This window comes from Trichoplusia ni, chromosome 3, assembly GCF_003590095.1.
Source record: "Trichoplusia ni isolate ovarian cell line Hi5 chromosome 3, tn1, whole genome shotgun sequence".
Taxonomy (NCBI): Eukaryota; Metazoa; Arthropoda; class Insecta; order Lepidoptera; family Noctuidae; genus Trichoplusia; species Trichoplusia ni.
The window spans coordinates 4,344,045-4,363,286 of NC_039480.1; the positions used below are offsets into that span (position 1 = coordinate 4,344,045).

Genomic DNA, 19,242 nt, shown 5'->3' on the forward strand with positions numbered 1-19,242 from the left:
AGATATATAGATCAGTAGTTAGCTTTTAAGGAGAATTTTATAGGACTGTGAATTTTATGTCTACTTTTATTTGGTTATACTAAACTAAAGGGTAAAGTATCTTGGTGAGTCTTTTGAACAGTTTTTGATACAAAACTCAGTTTAGAAGTTAATAGTCGCAGCTGCAACATGAGATCAGTTCTATGGCATTGTAATATTGTATTGTCGAGCAATTACAAATCTCGAGATTACTTGAAACTGGCAAGTGGATTAATTTTCACTTGCAATATTTAATTACAGATAAAGGGAAAGAAATATTAAACAGATGCTCTAACATTGTTCTCCTGACCAAATATGTATAAACATAAATGGTTATTTATTTGACCAGAGCAGCTCGTGGCTAAAGCTCTACTGCACAAATTCACAAATCAATCACAGGTTAAGCTACGTTTCGAAAAGCACGATAAACTGTGGGTCCCAGATGTAATTGACACATCTTTGACATTCGTTATGGGTAGTCAATAGCTTGAAAGTCTGACAACCAGTCTGACTAAGGGGTATGGTGTTGCCCAGGTAACTGCGTTGAGGAGGTCAGATAGGCAGTCGCTCCTTGTAAAACACTGGTACTTAAGCTGCATGTGTTTAGACTGGAAGCCGTCCCCAACATAGTTGAGAAAAGGCTATCATGATGATGATGATGATGATGATGATGATGATGATTACCTTTAAGACAGCGCGAGTGGTACTTGTGGTAGGCCTGCTGCGTGAAGTGGTTCTCGCGGAGGAGGCCGTGGCTCGGGTGGTGGAACGTGGGCAGCGACTGCGGGACCGAGCCGCACGACGAGCCCAGCGTTGGGGAAGTGCCCAGCGATGACCTGGCGATGACGGTATGTTAGCTGGGTGTACTTAGATAGTGATAGAATGAGAAGTAGTGATAGACTGGTCTTGAGTTCGAACATTAAAACCTCCGGTGAATACTTGGTATTCACCGGAGGTTGTTGTATGCGTTTTAGATACTAAAAATCACAGCTTCTGTATTTCAAAAGGAACTTAAAATATAGATTTTTTTCCTGATATTTTTTTGGTCCTCTCATATAAGCACTTTTTGAGAGTGCGGGTACAGAAAGTCCGACTGTGTTAACACAAACTTGTGCACTATTACGTCTTGTTGTTGTTTTCAAAGACCAGACATCGTGGGTCAGTACATTGTTTTACACTTTAATATTTTTTACGCGACGTTCAATTTTTAATACTTTATTGATTTATATCTAAAACATGTCGTATCGGCATTGCACCCGTTCTGACTACAGCAAGTCATTCCGGAACGCCCGCCGACACAGTTCATGTCGCACTCACATTCGCAGTAACTGTGCGCGATATGCACACCGCGTACAGTGGACATTTAGTGCATATATTATATAATAGTAAATTTATTTATTTATTAAAAAAATATCAATCTAATCATTCGTATTGAGCCTTAACTGACTGTAAGATAAACGCTCTTCTACGATTTTTCTAGTTTTTTTTTAACACTAGCTATTGAGGCCAGTGCTATATTGTTGAAACGGGATGACGGGAAGCATCCATGAGATTTCTTATACATTTTTTTTTCATTAGCTATCAATACCAGTTGATTAATCGTTGAAACGAGTCACATTAACCCCAAAAACATATGATGCCCCTTAACCCAGTTTTCTTCTCAAACGACGATTATTTCATCGAAAGTTGTCCTATACCCTTCCTGCCCCTTGAGCAACCCTGAGCGAGTAGCCCTGCGTGTGCCTCACCCGGTGCTGTGCGTCCTGGCGCGGTGCTCGCGCACGTCCATGATCCAGCCCACGTGGTGCTCCACGGGCGGGTTCAGGCTGTGCCGCGTCTTGTGCTTGCGGCTCGTGCTGGGGAAGACGACGGGGAATTAGTACTTATAGGGCAAATATGTAAACATATAGTATGGTTACTCAAAGAAAAACTTATATAAAGGTATAAAACCTTTTTTAATTCCATTTTAAGTAAAGCGTCTGAATACTTTAATTAATCATTACACAAGAACAAGCATTTCTCTATGTACTGCACAGAGACATGCTTGTTTACAAAGTAACTTGCGATGCTTGTAAACAGCAGTATATTGTCTTTGACAGGAAAAAAGATATTCATTCATCATCGACAGTATAATATAACAGCAAGCTTGAAAACTAATAGAAATCGTCAAAAATGGATGACATTCTCAATCGAAAAATGATGTGTTGACTTATAAATTCAATACATTTGAGCAATTCGTTAACCTTGACATTTGGATACTTGTATCTAGTCAAAAAAACCCTGCTTTAAAATCAATTATACATGAAAATAATGTAACTTACATAACATCGGTAGCGTGCGGGTCCTTGTTGGCGGCGTAGAACCTCGCCGTGCGGCGCGGCCGTTTGGATTTGCTGCTTGGCTGTTCTTGGACCTCCACCTGCACAAATATATTTACATTGTAATCTTATCGTATGGGTGAAGTATAACATGGTGATGGAGTTTTCAATACATAGGTCTATGACTTGGCATGCATCAATTCTTAGGTTTTAACTCGAGCAATTAGAGTTATTATTGTAACATTTTAAAAGTGCTTGGAGAATGGAATATATGAAATAAACTCTTTCCATTTTGATTTTAGGTGAAAAACATTTTAGTTTGCCGATTTTCTTTATCATCTTTTATCTGACCATTTTTACTTAGTCAAAATTACTTTTATAATTTGATGTAAAAAAACAGTCTCGCAATACTACAGGGCTACATCAAAGTGTGCATGAAATTTTCGAGAGTGTTTTTCATATGCTAGTAAGTGTGATGTGTCGCGCTGTGTGGATGTCCCGATGCTACAGAGTGTCGCGTGTGCACTCACAGTGGCCTGGCGCGGCGGCGGCGGCGGCGGCTCGGCGGGGTTGGCGTGGCGCTCCGCCGGCACGGCCGCCTCGAACTGCTCGCGGCTGATCAGCGACACCGTGCGGTACGTCTGCGACCCGTACGACTGCGCAACAATGGTATATTCATAAGTGCCTATCAAATATACGGAGATATAACATAACATACAACATGTTGGTAAAATTAAATATTGAACCTATTACATTCTATCGTATTCAAAGATATAAATATTTAAGAAATTAAAATGTACTTGATTTATATAAGAAGTGTGAAGTTGTTTACATATAGTTTGACGACTAAGGGATGATAATTATCACCCTTGGTCATAAAAAGAGGGCCTATGCCCAGAAACGGGACATATATTATACAAACTGTAATTATTATGTATAAAAATGAATTGTTGTTCATTAGTCTTGCGAAAACTTAAGAACGGCTGAACCTATTACGCTTATTATTTTTGCCTTGAAATATTCGTGAAAAGTCCAGGGCAGGTTTTAACGGTGATAAAATATGGAAAAGTTGCAAAAAATATAATATATTTTTGTCTGCATTGGTATCATCGACTGTTAGACGGTACGTATTTTGCCGGGACAGCTATAGTAACTTTTAATTTGAAATGGAATATAAACTTCAATATGAGAATTTTATTTGTCGTATCAACATTGCACCCGTTCTGACTATATAAGTCATTCCGGAACGCCCGCCGACACAGTTCATGTCGCACTCACATTCGCAGTAACTGTGCGCGATACACACACCGCGCACAGTGGACATTTAGTGCAATAAACTGTTTTGAAATGTATACAAAAAGCTTGTTATAATAACTTACCGACGGGTAATCCGTATCAGTCCATAAGTCTTCCTCATACCTTCGTAGTCCATCAGTGATAACCTGCAAATTAATCATTGTATTACAATACAAATAAATTTTATCGTATTCCTATATAGGGAAGGTTGGTGATTTTTTTTAACATTCTTAATTATTATACATAGTGATGAATATCAAGTATTAAGTACATTGGGGTATTTTAATGCTTAATCCTCCACAAAAGGGTAGAATAATTGTCCAGCTTTCAAAATTGTGTGGCAGATGTACAACTTTGGTATGAAAGTATTAACTGCCCGCAAGACTCAGATGTGACATTAACACACTCTTGCAATTCACAGTCGTGTCTTTCTTAATGATGTTTACTATCACCGTTTTTAGCAAAGTTTTGCTTTTCCTTGTTTAGTTTAAAAACGTAACTAGTCAAACTTTAATGTATTTAATCCCTGTCGCGGGGATTTCACAAACATCAATTCACATGCACAAAGACAACCAGACTCAGGACAAGTATTCATGGATCACACAAATGCTTGTTCTTCGCAGGGATCGAACCCACGACACGCTGCGCTCTGTCGTTTTTACGTAGTTACCTGGACCAGTCGGCTATCCCTGTAGTCAAACTAGTCGGGCAATCCCGGAAAATACACACATGAGTAAACCATTACATCATTTGGCTATAACTGTTGTTTTGACAATGTACTGGTCATGGCGTGACCTAGCCTGGCCAGCAGCGGGCCCGTACCTGCTCGAGGTCCTGCGTGATCTTGGTGCGCGTGTTCCAGTCGCCCTGGCGGTCGTGGCCGTCGTGCTTGTGCGCGCGCGCCGGGGTCTGCGTCACGATCAGCAGTCGCCCGACGTCACGGTCCGTGAACTCCAAGTCCGATTCTTCGTCAGACCTGCGATCACAACGAATGGTTGAAATTAATCATTTGTTTACACATTAAAAACAGAAAGTTATTATCTCTAACAGTAGACTTGCGTTACGAGAAACCGTGGCCAACTTAGTAAGAAATTAATTTATAGGAGTATGTATGTATTATCTCTTGAGGCCAAAAAATACATACTTATAATGGTTAAATATATTAAACGAATTCCATTATCCGTTTGTTTTATATAAGAATACTACACAATTTTCAAAGTATTATAGAAAAGTAAAATGCTAAATTCAAGGGCGAGGTTATATACATAGACAGAAAACAAAAACCTGATTAAAAATAGTAATTTTCAATGTGCGCCTTTACCCATTATTTATAACTTATACAATATTTAGTTTCGAATACCCAAATTTTCGGGAATATGGTTTATAGTTTTGGTTACTGCAGACTATGATCTGTCTACGCTGGTTTAGGTACTGGTGTATGTGTAGACTTGTGTAATACATACCAAGCATCAGTGAAGGTGTTGAGCCTGGGCGGTGGAAGGTCCAGCTCCTCGTCGAGCTGGAAGTGCAGTTCCTCGCGTTGCTCTTCATCGGCCGCGGCGGGGGCTCGCTCGCGGGAGCCCGCTTTGTTGCGACGCTTCACCTGAACATATTTTATGAATTTATTAGTTTAACTATACTTGGCGACTGAGTAAGACTTTTTCCATGTCGTATATCATTTATTTTATTAAGATGTTTTTGTTTCAAAGCATGATAGCCATTACTACATCTTACTTATAAAATTTCTACCAGAATGTTTGTCAACAGGTTTAAAGATTGTTTTACTAATATAAAACAGATACGCTAGGTTTACGACTACCTACTCCAATCCTTATTACGCCTGCCTGGTCAAGTTTCAAATTAAATCTAACCAAATCAAAACTAAATATGAATTTAGTTTGTCGTATCAGCATTGCACCCGTTCTGACAATACTGAGTCATTCCGGAACGCCCGCCGACACAGTTGGTGTCGCACTCACATTCGCAGTAACTGTGTGCGATATACACACCGCGCACAGTGGACATTTAGTGCATATATTTATTACTTCGATAACCTAAATAACTTAATAAAGCAAATTGAGAGATCAAATTTAAATATCCTTCGGTTAGACAAAATCTATTTACTAGCTGTTGCCACTGGCTAGGCCTGCTATAAATAGAAAATTATCCCAGGGGAACATAAAACCTTGATACAAGCTCTGTGTTAATCCAGGTTAAAAATCACGTGTACCAATTTTGCTTGAATCCCTTCAATGGTTTTTGCGTGAAAGAGTAACAAACATCCAAACATACTTACAAACTTTCCCGTTTATCAAGGGTCTCTTTTCTTTATAGTAACATCACTAAGTTTTTGTACAAATGAATTGTATGAACATCTCACCTCAGTCCAAGCATCAGAATTCTGTTCGGAGCTGGGACTGTTGTTGCCTGATCGTCTTTCGTTCTGACTGTCTGACTTGTCGTTGTACTCTTCTGTAAATGTGGAATAAGTATTGTTTATATGAGAATATAAATGAGGTAATGTATTTGTGTGTTGTGGTATTATAACAAGCATTTTTTTTTAATGTGAAGTGAATTGAATGAAGTTTACTGGTAAGTGACGTCGCACGGATTCAACATAACGCGGTAATAGATAAAATATGCTTCGAATATAATTTTTTGTGAATGGTTAAAAGTCAGGAAATCCTGATAAATAGTCGTCATTCAGAAACTAATCGTCAATCAACAACGATATTTTAATACACGTTCTTATCTGGGTAAAATAGAATTACCTTAGTTATACAAAACAGTATCAAGACTGATTTTATGTTAAGCAAGGGACTTCAGACATTCTAATTATTTAGTCTTTTAACTATATTTTAATCATAGATAGATTTTTTATAATTGAATAAAACAATACCAAGGCCAAATTTATGTTAACCAATGGTGTTGCAGTGATAAATTCTTATCAAATTGGATTTCTTTCTATTTATGGTTATAAGTGATGGTTTGGGGTGTATTAGTCCTAGGGTCCCCTGTATGATGTGTGGGGTGTGCTCACCATGCCTGCGCGCGAGCGGCACGAACTCGGGCACGTCGGGGTTGAGCGGGTCGGCGGGCGGCCCGCCCGGCGCCGCGCGGGGGCCGCGGAACATGCTGCGGGGAAACATTGTAATGTGATACAACTCAATACGATAAAAGGTATGAGAATATCTTAAATCTTTAAGAAAAGATATACACTAAAATAATGGATTATTATCTTCTTCAACTTAAGCACACAACGTTTATTGTCTCAAACTAAGCAAAATCTTTAGTTCCTTTGAATAAATCAAATAATACAATGGGAAAAAAACAATCTTAGAATTGATTCGAAAAGAAAAATGTATACAAAAACATACTTTTTATTTAATAATGTTTTGATATTGACCGTCAACAGGGTATGACTTAACAAAGTTGTCAATAAATAACTAAATCAAAAGTTTTTTTACTCTCTTTCAATTAATTCGCAGTTATCTCCTGCAGAAATGATTATAATACATAATTCACTTTCTTGTAACATAATACAATAAAATAAGTAATTTACCGCGGCAAAGGCGGCGGTGGAACAGCTCGCAGCAGAGAGGACACGGGCGCGACCAGCGGCCCGCCCGACGTCGTCGGCAGTGGGAATATACCCACTAGCTGCTTCTTGCGACTGCAAATAATACATATAAAACATATATACTGGTATACTTAATCAACATTATACAGGGTGTAAGGAACACCGTACCACCAAAGTCGCATAATGACTTTAAAATAACGTGTTAATTAATATTAAAGAAGTCGCTACCGTCGGAGATTAATATTTATAGATTAAGTCATTTTTGAGCACGCAATGAGTTGGTTACCGCGCGATCCTTACGCTCAGCGTACGTACTTACACGAACTGTAATGTAGTAGGAGGGCGACACTCGGCGACACGATCGAAACATTCGAAACGCGCGCGCATTTTATAAAAATGTTGTGATGTAACGAAAAACAATCACAAAAAAATACCAATCAATTTACACTATTCTGACTTCAATCTGTGTCTAGTGTATTATTAAATCAAACCTACTCTTACCTTAATCTCGCTCACTTCTAACCAGATAAGGTTCGAAAATTTCGAAATGTCCGCCATCTACGTGCACACAAATTTTGGCGCGGCGAAAAATCTGCTGCTGAACCCGGGGCAAAAAGTACCGCGTCCAGTAAATATTCATCGCGAGACTTGCATTGCCACGTGCTTCGCCATAACAAATTAGCATGTTGCCATTCTCCCGGGCGGTAAAATAACCTATCGAGCTACTAGGATCGTAATTTAAATAATACACACACAACACACGCACTTATATCACTTAACACAATAAAATTGTCTGCCTACACGATAATTAGTCCGCGAATTACCCGATTGCACATGCACATTCGATTAGCGTAAGGAACAAACTGAGTAAAAATAGGTACTATTTTGAAAAAAGCCGAACTTTCGGTTTAACCTTTGAGTAGTGTTGGACCTAGGTACCTATGATTCTTTATCGATAAATTACATGAGGTCGAAGTGAATATCGTAAAATTATTCTTGACAATAAAGTACTTAACTTAAACCTTTAAAATTGATTAATCACAAAATGTACTTTTGTGTAAGAACATAATTGTTTTATGTGACTGGAATAATTATTCAGCAGTTCGTAGGAAAAAAAATGATAAAAATTTTTAGGCAGGAATTTCATTAGTAGATGATGGATATTAGTAACAAAACAGAGTTTTAGAACTACAGAATTCTAAGCAATAACAAACTGTTAATAATAAAAGGTTTTAATAAATTTCGTAGTACGATAAGTTGATAAACGCTGAGAAGGTGATTTCCTATTTTATAACATGGAACCCGTGTAACAAAAATCGATGTACTATTTTATCCAGTGTCACAGGTACGTCACTCGCCGTTACCGCTGTAGGTGTCGGCGACGCGCTGGCGGTGTCGACAAAGGCGGCTAGCGGTGCCTACAAAGCGCGCGGCTTTTTTTAAAGGAATAGTAGGCAGGATTACGAATAATGCGTGCGAGTGCGCGCGCAATAGTTGCGCTATCTCTTACGCTTGTCGCTCATGAGTATTGGTTCGGTTTTGACGTCACTTTCGGTTAGATTTGCAAGAGAGCGATGACCGACGAGTACCTTTACGAATCAGCTGATCGGGAGCAGTTTTTAGTGTTTCATTTACATTGCCTTTTTTTGTGAAAACGGCTTAATAATGATTTTGTTTATGAAAATATTATTGAAATACGTAGGAAAAATGATTTTATGACACATAAAATTAAAAAAACGCGAAAAAAAACTGCAATTTTCATGAAAAGACCGATGAAAAATTCCAACGCAGTGGGGTCTGGAATCATGTCTAGAACTCAAGTCCCACGGAAAAGTCACGGTGTTCCTTACACCCTGTATAGATTAAGCTGGCGAAACTAGTAATTCTTACTAATATCCCTACAAATATTATAAATGCTTAAGTAACTCTGTCTGTCTGTCTGTTACGCTTCCACGTCTAAACCAATGAACCGATTTGAATGAAATTTGGTAGAGATAGAGTTTTTATGCCGGACTTTTGAAGACTTCTCTTGGAAACGCGATATAACCGACCTCGACGCGGGCGAAGCCTATAATGCCTCATTACAGGTAGTCAGAAGCTTGAAAAGTCTAAGAACCAGTCTTACCAAGGAGTATTGTGTTGTCCAGGTAACTGGGTTGAGGATGTCAGATAGGCAGTTACTCTATGTAAAACACTGGTACTTAACTGCAATCGGTTAGACTAGTAGCCGACCCCAACATAGTTGGCAAAAGGCTAGGCCAAAAAAATGATGTAATAAATTTTCTATCTACAAAGCCTGGCATCTTGAAATAGGATTTATGGGACATGGCTGCCATATACACCCATCATTGCAACTTCCATAACCAGGAGTTACAATGACGGAAATGTGAACCGTATCCAATAGTTTTCGGAAATCTTTTTGACGGACCACACGTTTTTTTTTGTCGAGAACCCTATTTAGTATGGTGATCTCTTACCGTTTCTCTCCAGGTTTTTCATCGTTGCTTTCATTCTGCAGCGGAGGGTCGTCAGAAGGGTCGATAACGGCTTTATCGTTATCTGAATCTACTTTGCTCTCCTGTTTCACTTCTTGTGATAATTCTTTGTTCTCTTTCTCCTTCTCTGGCTGTTGTTGTTGTGTCTGCAAGGTTTGATTAATGATTTAGTTGTTGTTTTGAGTTGAGAAGAGCATTGTTTATTCTTTTAGTATTTAGTATAAAACTTGATGTCGAAGTTTTTAGATTGCAAAATTCTCAAATGTGCCGATTTCCTGACGATGTTTTCCTTGGCCATTTTAAGTGGATGATAATTAATTTTTGAATACGTAAATGAATTCGGAAAGTCATTGATTCGTATCGGGATTCGAACCTACGACCTATAACTTGCCAGTTTAACGATTATACCACTAGGCAATCACTTATTTCTCTTTCAACTCAATTATATTGATAAAATGTATTTCTTATGTGTCGAAACGTATATTCACAAGAAATATACGTTCGCGACATAAGAAAGTTAATTTCCCCTGCCGTAGTGACCCTCTTTAGTATTTAGAACTTAAGAGGCAAGAAAACAGGGACCTTATCAGATAAAAGCTATAGACAAAGACCATACAACCCTTAGACACGTAGTATCAGGCGACCGATGTCTGTCAATACATCAGACTTTTGAATCTTATACTGGTCGCTCGATATTCGTTACTTAACGATTACATAATAGTTTTGATCAGTACCGTGAGCCGGAAACACTTTAGCCTTAACAGAATAAACCCTTGAATGGGTTAATCAAAATGTAGTAACCCACTTCGCCTACTTCGGCTAATTCAGATACAACAAGTACCAGAACTAGTATTATAGCATTAGAATTGGGTGTTTATGTCTTGCGTTAGTGTATTTCGCTGCCTGTCAGAACTGATGTATTCGTCAGTGTCATAGTCAGCGTCTTATGATGCGAGCTGACCGCTTAGCGAGACGCCGCATACATTTTGCCTTCGTCGCGTCGCGTCTGCTTAAACCAGTGTGCGGTTTAAAACCAGCCTATGTGTTAGGCCAGGTTAGGATTCTTCCCCACCCCCCTGACCCCGGTACTTTAAGTGCAAAGGATACATGACGGAGGCACATGAGCGGGTTCTAGTCAGTTAAAAGTCTGACACACCTGTTAGCTCCACCCGCAAGCGAGGGGAGACATGACGATTTCCCATTAAAAACAACAAAACCTATGAGTTGTATGGTCGACAAACATACAGAACTCTTACCTCACTCTCCTCAACAGTCGTCGAACTAACTTCATTCTGTAGCACAGCCTCCTCAGCCGCTATACTGGGAGCTTCGGCGATCACAACCTCCTCGGTGACGTCATCCTTCAGGTCTTCGGCATCCTTCGGCTTGTCCTCGGGATCCTTCGGCTTGTCAGACTTGTCGGATTTGTCGGACTTGTCAGATTTATCGGATTTGTCGTCTTCGGCGTTGGGGCCGGCTGCTATGTCGAGGATCGGCCATTTTGTTGGTTCGAAGGCTGTTCGCACCTGTTTTGGAATTAATTTTGCTTTATTATAAGTAATTATAAATTATTTTAAGATGCAGTTTACATGGCTTACTTACAGGTGTGGAAGCTAAATTTTGCACTACTCGGCGTAGCGAAGCGTTTTTCTCTCACAACTGCTTAATAACACTTTGAAAGGTAGTGTAGGCCTCCAGTTCAAGGTAGTGCGATTTTGATTACTCTTTTCCATCCCCATTCTCATATCTCTTTCCCACATTTCATAATTTTAACTATCTCACACACATGCTCATTAACACTACAGGCTGGAAACAGCAGAATATGTGAACCTTATTACATGTACCTTTATAACCTGTCTTATAAAAAAAGGTGTTGAAGCACTGTGCACCAACAACTTGCATAAAATATTGTCTGTAGAAGATCTATACATAATATATAATGATGATGGGCAGTTTTGTCGCTGACTTGAAGATTGCTTTTGTTTTCCCACCGCTGGGCATAGGCGTCCCCTATCTCGTGCCAATTTCTAGGGTCCTGTGCCAGCCTTATCCAGAATCGACTCAAGACTTTTACTACGTCATCGACCCTTAGCACCATGTAACTATTTATGAGTAGGTATCCAACCCTGTATATATGTATGTGTGTGTGTAGGGTGGTTACCTTGAAGCCGGCGATGAGCTGCAGCTTGTCGGAGTCCCGGATGGCGTCGAGCACGAGCGTGACGTCGGCGGTGAGCGCGCGCACGCGGTGGAAGGACGCGATCAGCGTCACCGGGATCGTGCCGTCCGCCGCCATCTTGCGGCGCAGGAAGAAGTCGCGCGCCAGGTTGTCCGGGCTGAAGTAGTACTCGCTAGGGGGGGATAATGTGGATGGTTACTCGTGGAACTCAGCTGGGTCACTCCCGAAAAAAGTTATGATTTTGTTTTATTGTTATTTTAATCTAAAATTTACTATAGATGTTTCTTGCCAATTCTCTTTTATAAAATGATATTTGGTAAACGTGTACCTAGAGTAAATACTGTGAACGTTATAAAACTGCCAGGAAAACGGATTTTTAGAACAGAAAAGATTATCTGGCAGATATATTGCAAAATTGTTGCAAGTAGGTGGTGAAACAGGCCTTAGGCCTTTTAAGTAACTGTATTTGATAGCATTCGCTTATAAATGACATTGTTCGTAACTTCAAAGTGTATATTATCATATTCTTCGGTACTTGAGAGTATGTGTTGGTCTGAAGTAAGCATGTAGTACTCACATCTGCTTCTTGATGAGGTCCTTGAGCGTGTTGTGGTCGAGGCCGAGGCCGTAGGGCGCGGCGGTGGCGGCGGCGGCCCCGTAGTAGAAGGCCTGCGCCAGCGGCGGCGCCAGCGGGGCGCCCAGCGCCGCCACGCCGAACGGGACCACCACCTGCGCCACGCCGCCCGCTGGTAACCGCAGCTGGGGTGGGGAGGGGGGCTTCTTGGAGAGAATGTGCTTGGAACATTCTTGGTGTTCCGCGATTTTATACTGATTGAACTGAATCGAGATTGGTAGACTTGTCTGTTGACTTTTTAGTCTACTTTTGTTGCCTGATTGTATTAATTAAGATTAAATTTAGTTTCCACTATAGCTTTTTGCTTTTTATATTAAGCTTATAGCGTAACACATTAGTTTTGTATTCATAACAAAGATTTCAAATTGACCTTTAGCTTTTTTCAATATTTAAAATGTAATGTTTTCATGTATTTTTATTTCATTCTACGTGTTACATCTTACAAGAACTTGTAAATCACTGCTTCTACGTATGAAGGATCATTTCCCACATTAACAGGGAGTTTTACTGTTTTACGATGTAACATTATTGTAATTTGCAGGCAAATGTATGAAAATTTATAGTTCTTCCATTTTTTTCCGAAAATCTATAATCGCAACCAAACTCTCATTTGAAAATAAAATGAAAATGAACACCAATAACGCTAATACACCAATATTAGTAAAAATGTTTACGCATTCATCTATGTAAATAAAAATATAAAATAAAGAAACTAAATTGACTAACACTGAACATGCTTTTACTAAATTAAACCTTATATTAAAAACAACTCATTCACACTAACAAACAGTATCGAGCGGTACAATAGGAGGTTTAAACCTTAGGAGTCCTTCCAGAGGGTCTACCACTACGTCTATTTTTTATCTTGCCCTCTGTGTCCTACAGCTGGGCAAAGGCCCTTGCCATTGCCCTCTAATAAAAGTTAAAAAGTTACTTTATATATGTACATGAAAAGGTATTTAAGATCTAGTTCTTTATTCTTATATCTATAGATGCCAATATCAAATGTCTTTTTTTTCTTTACAACAACCATTTTTCTGTTCTACTTATTAGCATCTTTTGATTGCACGAATATTGATTAGATACGTACAAATGCGATAGTTTTTTTTCTATGATTTAAAAAAAACTACTAAAAGCATTAAATCTCTTTGTGCCGGACAAAGGAATTTAATACTTGTGTCGTGGGGTTATCAAAAACATTCAAGTCACATGCATCAACCCTTGAAAGTATTCGTGAATCGCAAAAAACTACTCTTAGGCGGGGATCGAACCCGCGTCATAATGTGCACAGAGGTTTGGCATGGCGTGCTAACCTAACCTCAACCACTCGGTTATCCATGCAGTCAATATGACAAAACTTTAAAAAAAATCATTACTTAGTTTCATCTAATTATCAACATATTCATATAGATATAAAATGCAAAACATTTCTACTTGATAAATACACATAAAACAGTTAGTAAATATATATAATAAATGTAAAATGTCCCATGATGAATCACACCGAATGAGTGTTATTTTGAGTACCATGTGATTATTTTTCGATTTGTTTCAGGTGTAAAGCGATTATACAACATGATGACACAGCTTGATTTGAAATAACTCTTTGGGGCATAGTACTGAAAATGTTAAGACGGTAAAAAAATAAGTTTATTATAAAAATGGTCATCAGCGGATACATTTTATATGGTTAACGTAAAAGCTGGTGTCAAGAGTTTAAGCCCGTAGGTTTAACGTGGATTCACACCTCGTTAAACAATTCTCAGATGTGCCAGTTTCCGCACGACATATTCTTACATTGTCTTACTAGCTGATGAAATTTTTAAAGATTTTCTAAAAATGCTTGCAAATTTGCTAGCAAATCATTGATGACTAGCAGATGCAGAAAGGTGTGAATTTTATTTACGTAGTTGCAAAAAAGATTCGATAAACTTATACACAACATAACATACAATTTTCGTTCTAACATAGAGCGTAGAACAAAAAGTAATTAAGTACATACTAAGTACAAAATAATGTATGAGAATATGTAATAACTAGCTGTTGCCCGCGACTTCGTCCGCGTGGTTAGAAGATATAAGTTATGATTTATATCTGCCCTGTTTTTTCCACATTTTCCATTGTATCTTCGCTTCTATTAGTCGCAGCGTGATGATAATATAGCCTAAAACCTTCCTCGATGAATGGTCTATTCAACACAAAAATATTTTTTCAATTTGAACCAGTAGTTCCTTAGATTAGCGCGTTCAAACAAACAAACTCTTCAGCTTTATATATTAGTATAGATTTACTGCTTTTTTTCTGGCTGTATTTTTCAGGATGAAAGAAAAACTTAAACCTGTATTTTCCGTTCACGTATGTTTTACAAACAATAAATGAAACATAAAGACAAATCTACCACACCATGTTACAACGCTACTTTTAACTAGCTTTATTAGAAAGCTTCTTTTTACTATATTTATCATGTAAGCTTAATCCATAAAGTGCACAGAGTTAAGCGGAGGTAGGCGGAGTCGAGAAGAGCAGACAGTGAATATGATTGGCCAATTACGGTCTGTAGCTGCGTATACAATTCTTTCGAATTCTCAGACAGTTTTGATCGCTCCTAGACACTCCGCTTAAATCCGTGCGAGTGAAAACGCACCCTAACTATAGAAATATTATATCTGATAATTAAAATAGCAAGCATTACTTTACATTTACTTCAGGAATACTCAAACCAATTCAAGTTTAGTGACGTTTCAGCTTTAATATTGAGTATCTCAACACCTAGTATTGAGTTTATCCAAATGTAGTCTTTAATTTATACTTAAAATTGTCACGGACAAGAAACGACTTAACTTGAGCTGTGTTTGAATAATCTAATACACTATTACATTGCAAATTAAATGATAAGCATCAAATGACAAGCAAAACGAAAATGGTACTCAAAATGATGAAAACAAAAATGAAATTTTGGGTTCAAGGACAGGGGGACAGTTTTGGTATACATATATTATTGAAATATACGTATACCAAGGACGAAACGTGGTCAGCTAACACGTCTCGCCCGCACACGGGAATAAATATATTCAATTGTTATTACACACAGATCGAACAAAAAGGTTATTATTATTACAAAATTAGGTTTAATTTAAAAACAATTCGATATTAAGGAATTTTTCAGACTTTCAATTGTTGCGGAATTCGAATCCGCTGTCAATACTTTCTGCAATCAAGTCAGAATCGTGTATTCATTAATCAAATAACTTAGAATTGTCTTGTTAAAAAAATCATTAATAAGTTAAAGCTAGAATTATTATAAGAGTGTTATGTCTGTGTGTTCTCTAATGTGTTCGAATTAATTTCAATGATAGCCTTGAGCGCACTAGAACAGACAGCAAACTGGAAGACCACATGAACCTTTAATCATGTCATAGGGATCTTAATGAGATTCTTAAAACAATTTCTACTTGCTATTACTATGTCAAAGAAATTAATCTCTGGCTATAAAATGTCATATGTTCGACTAGCAACATCAGTCAGTCTAGCTATCGTTATGTTTTGATGAAGTGTTTCTGTGTATTTTGCTTGCACTTCGCAGCATCTTCGCTTCTAAAATGGTATCATGAGTAGAGCAGGGCCCGTGGCTCTGGCTTAGGCAAATTAAGGTGCCCGGGGTATTTTTAGTCGAGAGGGAGAGATCGCCGTGTCTACAGCGTGGTTAGAAAGAAGTCATTGGTCCAGAATCCGTTTGTGGCACACACAAGAAGTACAGATTTGGCTGGAGTTGCATTTCTCGGCATTAGATTAATGCAAGAGCCCCAATAAAGAAGCAAATGGAAGCTAGGTCAGACAAAGTGACCACTAAGGCGGTGACAGAATAGTGGCCAGAGTACGGCAAAATAATCGTCAGTCTTTCGAGAACAAGATGGGTCGACGATATATTTAAGGTTTCGAGTCAAGTCTGACCGTAGAAATTACCACGAGAGGCTTGAGAATCGTCGGTCATCGGGGAGCAAGATTGGTCGACGAGATGAAGTACTCCAGTCAAGTCTAACCGTAGAAATTGCTACGAGAGGCAAAAGAAGTGTTGGTCGTCCGGGAGCAAGATTGGTCGACGAGACTAAGTTCTCGGGTTGAGTTTGATCATAGAAGTGGGTAGGAGAAAGGGCTTACGCCCAGCGCTGCGAGGGAAGTTGTCGAGGGCAGTTATCAGTGTGCGTGTGTTACCTGCGCGAGGTCGGGATGGTGCGGGTAGTCGTGCGCGTGGTGGTACAGCGTGTGGTGGTGCGGCGGCAGCGCGGGCAGCGCGGAGGCGGGCCGCGCGCCGCCGCGCCGCCCGCCGCGCGCCGCGCCGCGCGAGCCGCGCGAGCGGGGGCCGCCGCGGGACCCGCGCTCCTCGCCGTTCAGGGATACCGTGTCTGGGGGACAGACCAATATATTACTTTTAATTATACAAGAGTTGGCATAGGACTTAGAAATAAATATTTTTTCGACCGCTCACTCTAATTAAATCAATAAATGAAGCAACGGTTTCAGAGATTTCAGTTTCAATAGATTTCGACTCGCGACCTCTCCGCGTCAGCCCATGATTAAGGACTTATATTAGGTCCGAAACTAGTGGGCCAATCCCGATAAATATGGGTGAGTAAACCGTTGCATCATTTGATAATAAATCATTACTCACACTTACAATACTAGAGACAAGTCAAAGTCACATTACACGTCGAAAAGATGTGTTATTCCTACAAATTCAAGCTTATTAAGATCACATCATTTAACTAACAATCAACATGTCTACTGAAATTATATAAATAACAGTAAATCAATGTATTTCACAGCGAGTAATCAAAAACATCGTTTGCGACGTCCTCAATAAAACCTACTCGCAAAAAAAATTACTATACCCGTATTGCGTAACACAGAATCTCTATTATAGAGAAATGAGGCCTAATATACGGGATGAAACGTCACAATACTCTTCTTAACAAGTTTTAATTAATTTGAAATAGAAATGCGTAAGTGACATTGTATAGTCATTGTCCGATTCTACTTACAACTTGAGGTCAAAGATTTCACTACACTCAATTTTGCTGTGCCCGGATAGCATAGCGGTTAACATCACGACGTCAAACCCACTTTGAGCGACCAGCCGCAGGTTTAATCACCGCATAGGACAAGCGGTTGCGGGATCCCCAAATACTTGTCCCAGTGGTGTTCTTGTACACGTGACCTTGACCATTTGTATCAAAGTATTGCTCGTATTGCTAGAGTATGATAACGATGCTTCAAATGAATGTGCATACCGTTTTCTGGTCTCATTGAGTGTTGTGGTCCATGTTTGCCCGGCCGAGCAGCCTTAACGTCGATGTCTAATGGCACCCACTTGTGCTTGCCAGACTTACTGCCACCTTTGCCTGCTCCTATGGATTGTTATTAAATAAGAATTAAAACATATTTTCGGGTAAGATAGAAAATTGACGAAGATTGAAGAGAGAAGAGAGGCTTAAGAAAATCAGAAAAAAACATCGACTTTGTAGTTCTCTAGAATTTATATGAAAGTTATTTCTCGTCGTTTTAGCCATATAAAAACCATATAAAACCTCTTTCATTTCTATTTTGAATAGGTAGCTATAGGATTTGATTCTTAAAAATAACCTGAAAATATCTAAAGACTTGAATGATTTGATTTGAAAAGAAAAAAAAAAGAAAGGAAGGAAAGCTCTTTGCCCATCATTGAGTCACGAGCGCAAAATTAATAAAAAATACTTCATATTGGAAATTCCTAGAATTTTTTACTTATGTTTTATAGTCGTTCAAAGAGATCCAAACTTTTTCAATGGTTATGTACCTAAACATTATTAGCTGTAACTCACCTGAACTCTTAGCCTTATCGAGATGTTTGTCGTGGTGTTTCTCCGTGTGCTGGTGGTTGTGAGCCGGCTCCACCTTCTCCGGCTTGGCCGGCGGTTGGTGCTGCGGCTCCTCAGGCGGCTTGCGGTCTTGTTCCTGTAATTATTTAAGTTATAATATAGACGTGTTGTTTGGGAAGATCAGATAACTTGGCGGTTGGGAAAAAAGATAAATATTTTTAGAGCGAGACAGAGCGGCCTAGGTATATGTTTTTCAACTCTTTCCGGATTTGCTATGCCAGGCTTGCGTATTTTTTGGTTCCAATAAAGAATTATTGAGCAATTTTATCCTTGTCTGCACAAGAAATCAGGACTTTTGAAAACAATTGCGGATTGCACGTATGCTTTTCACACGCGAGGATCGAACCCGCGGCAGGTCTATGGCGTGGTGTCTTCTACTACTTGGGTATACATGCATTCATATTAAACATACTGGTATCTCACTCGCTATATAAAATATTGTAATTAAATTCCAAAAAGCCCTATCCATCGAATTTATGAGAAAAATGTATTTCACAATAAGTAATCAAAAACATCCAATCGGGACGTTCTCAATAAAACCTACTTAGAATGAAATTTACTGTACCCGTATTGCGTAACCCAACATCTCTATTTGACAGAAATATGAGGCCTAAAATACGGGATAAAAATAAATACATAGTTCATTTTAAAATCTTTGGATCCCATGCGGGATGGTGTCACCCACTGTGCCCCAAACAGCATATTTTCTGTAGCACAAGGCTAACGAATTGATGTACTAGGGGACTTTTATCGCGAGGATAAATAAATTTTAACATTAGATAAAGAACTTCAAGACTTGGAAAACTA

The 19,242-nt window shown here is 39.0% G+C and overlaps 1 protein-coding gene across 1 annotated transcript in view; it reads right to left on the reverse strand.

Moving 5' to 3' along the window:
- Nucleotides 1-19,242, reverse strand: part of LOC113508673 (la-related protein 1-like) — an 85,260-nt gene that overhangs the window by 10,789 nt on the left and 55,229 nt on the right. The window contains exons 6-22 of the mRNA XM_026891754.1: nucleotides 18,379-18,511; nucleotides 17,809-17,925; nucleotides 16,733-16,923; nucleotides 12,464-12,645; nucleotides 11,869-12,058; nucleotides 10,964-11,233; nucleotides 9,690-9,853; nucleotides 7,195-7,305; nucleotides 6,673-6,767; nucleotides 6,013-6,104; nucleotides 5,096-5,235; nucleotides 4,455-4,608; nucleotides 3,716-3,778; nucleotides 2,867-2,992; nucleotides 2,340-2,437; nucleotides 1,767-1,874; nucleotides 703-854 (exon numbers count right to left, since the gene is read on the reverse strand). Coding sequence (XP_026747555.1) covers nucleotides 703-854; nucleotides 1,767-1,874; nucleotides 2,340-2,437; nucleotides 2,867-2,992; nucleotides 3,716-3,778; nucleotides 4,455-4,608; nucleotides 5,096-5,235; nucleotides 6,013-6,104; nucleotides 6,673-6,767; nucleotides 7,195-7,305; nucleotides 9,690-9,853; nucleotides 10,964-11,233; nucleotides 11,869-12,058; nucleotides 12,464-12,645; nucleotides 16,733-16,923; nucleotides 17,809-17,925; nucleotides 18,379-18,511 — 2,386 coding nt within the window. The remainder of the gene's footprint in view (nucleotides 1-702; nucleotides 855-1,766; nucleotides 1,875-2,339; nucleotides 2,438-2,866; nucleotides 2,993-3,715; nucleotides 3,779-4,454; nucleotides 4,609-5,095; nucleotides 5,236-6,012; nucleotides 6,105-6,672; nucleotides 6,768-7,194; nucleotides 7,306-9,689; nucleotides 9,854-10,963; nucleotides 11,234-11,868; nucleotides 12,059-12,463; nucleotides 12,646-16,732; nucleotides 16,924-17,808; nucleotides 17,926-18,378; nucleotides 18,512-19,242) is intronic.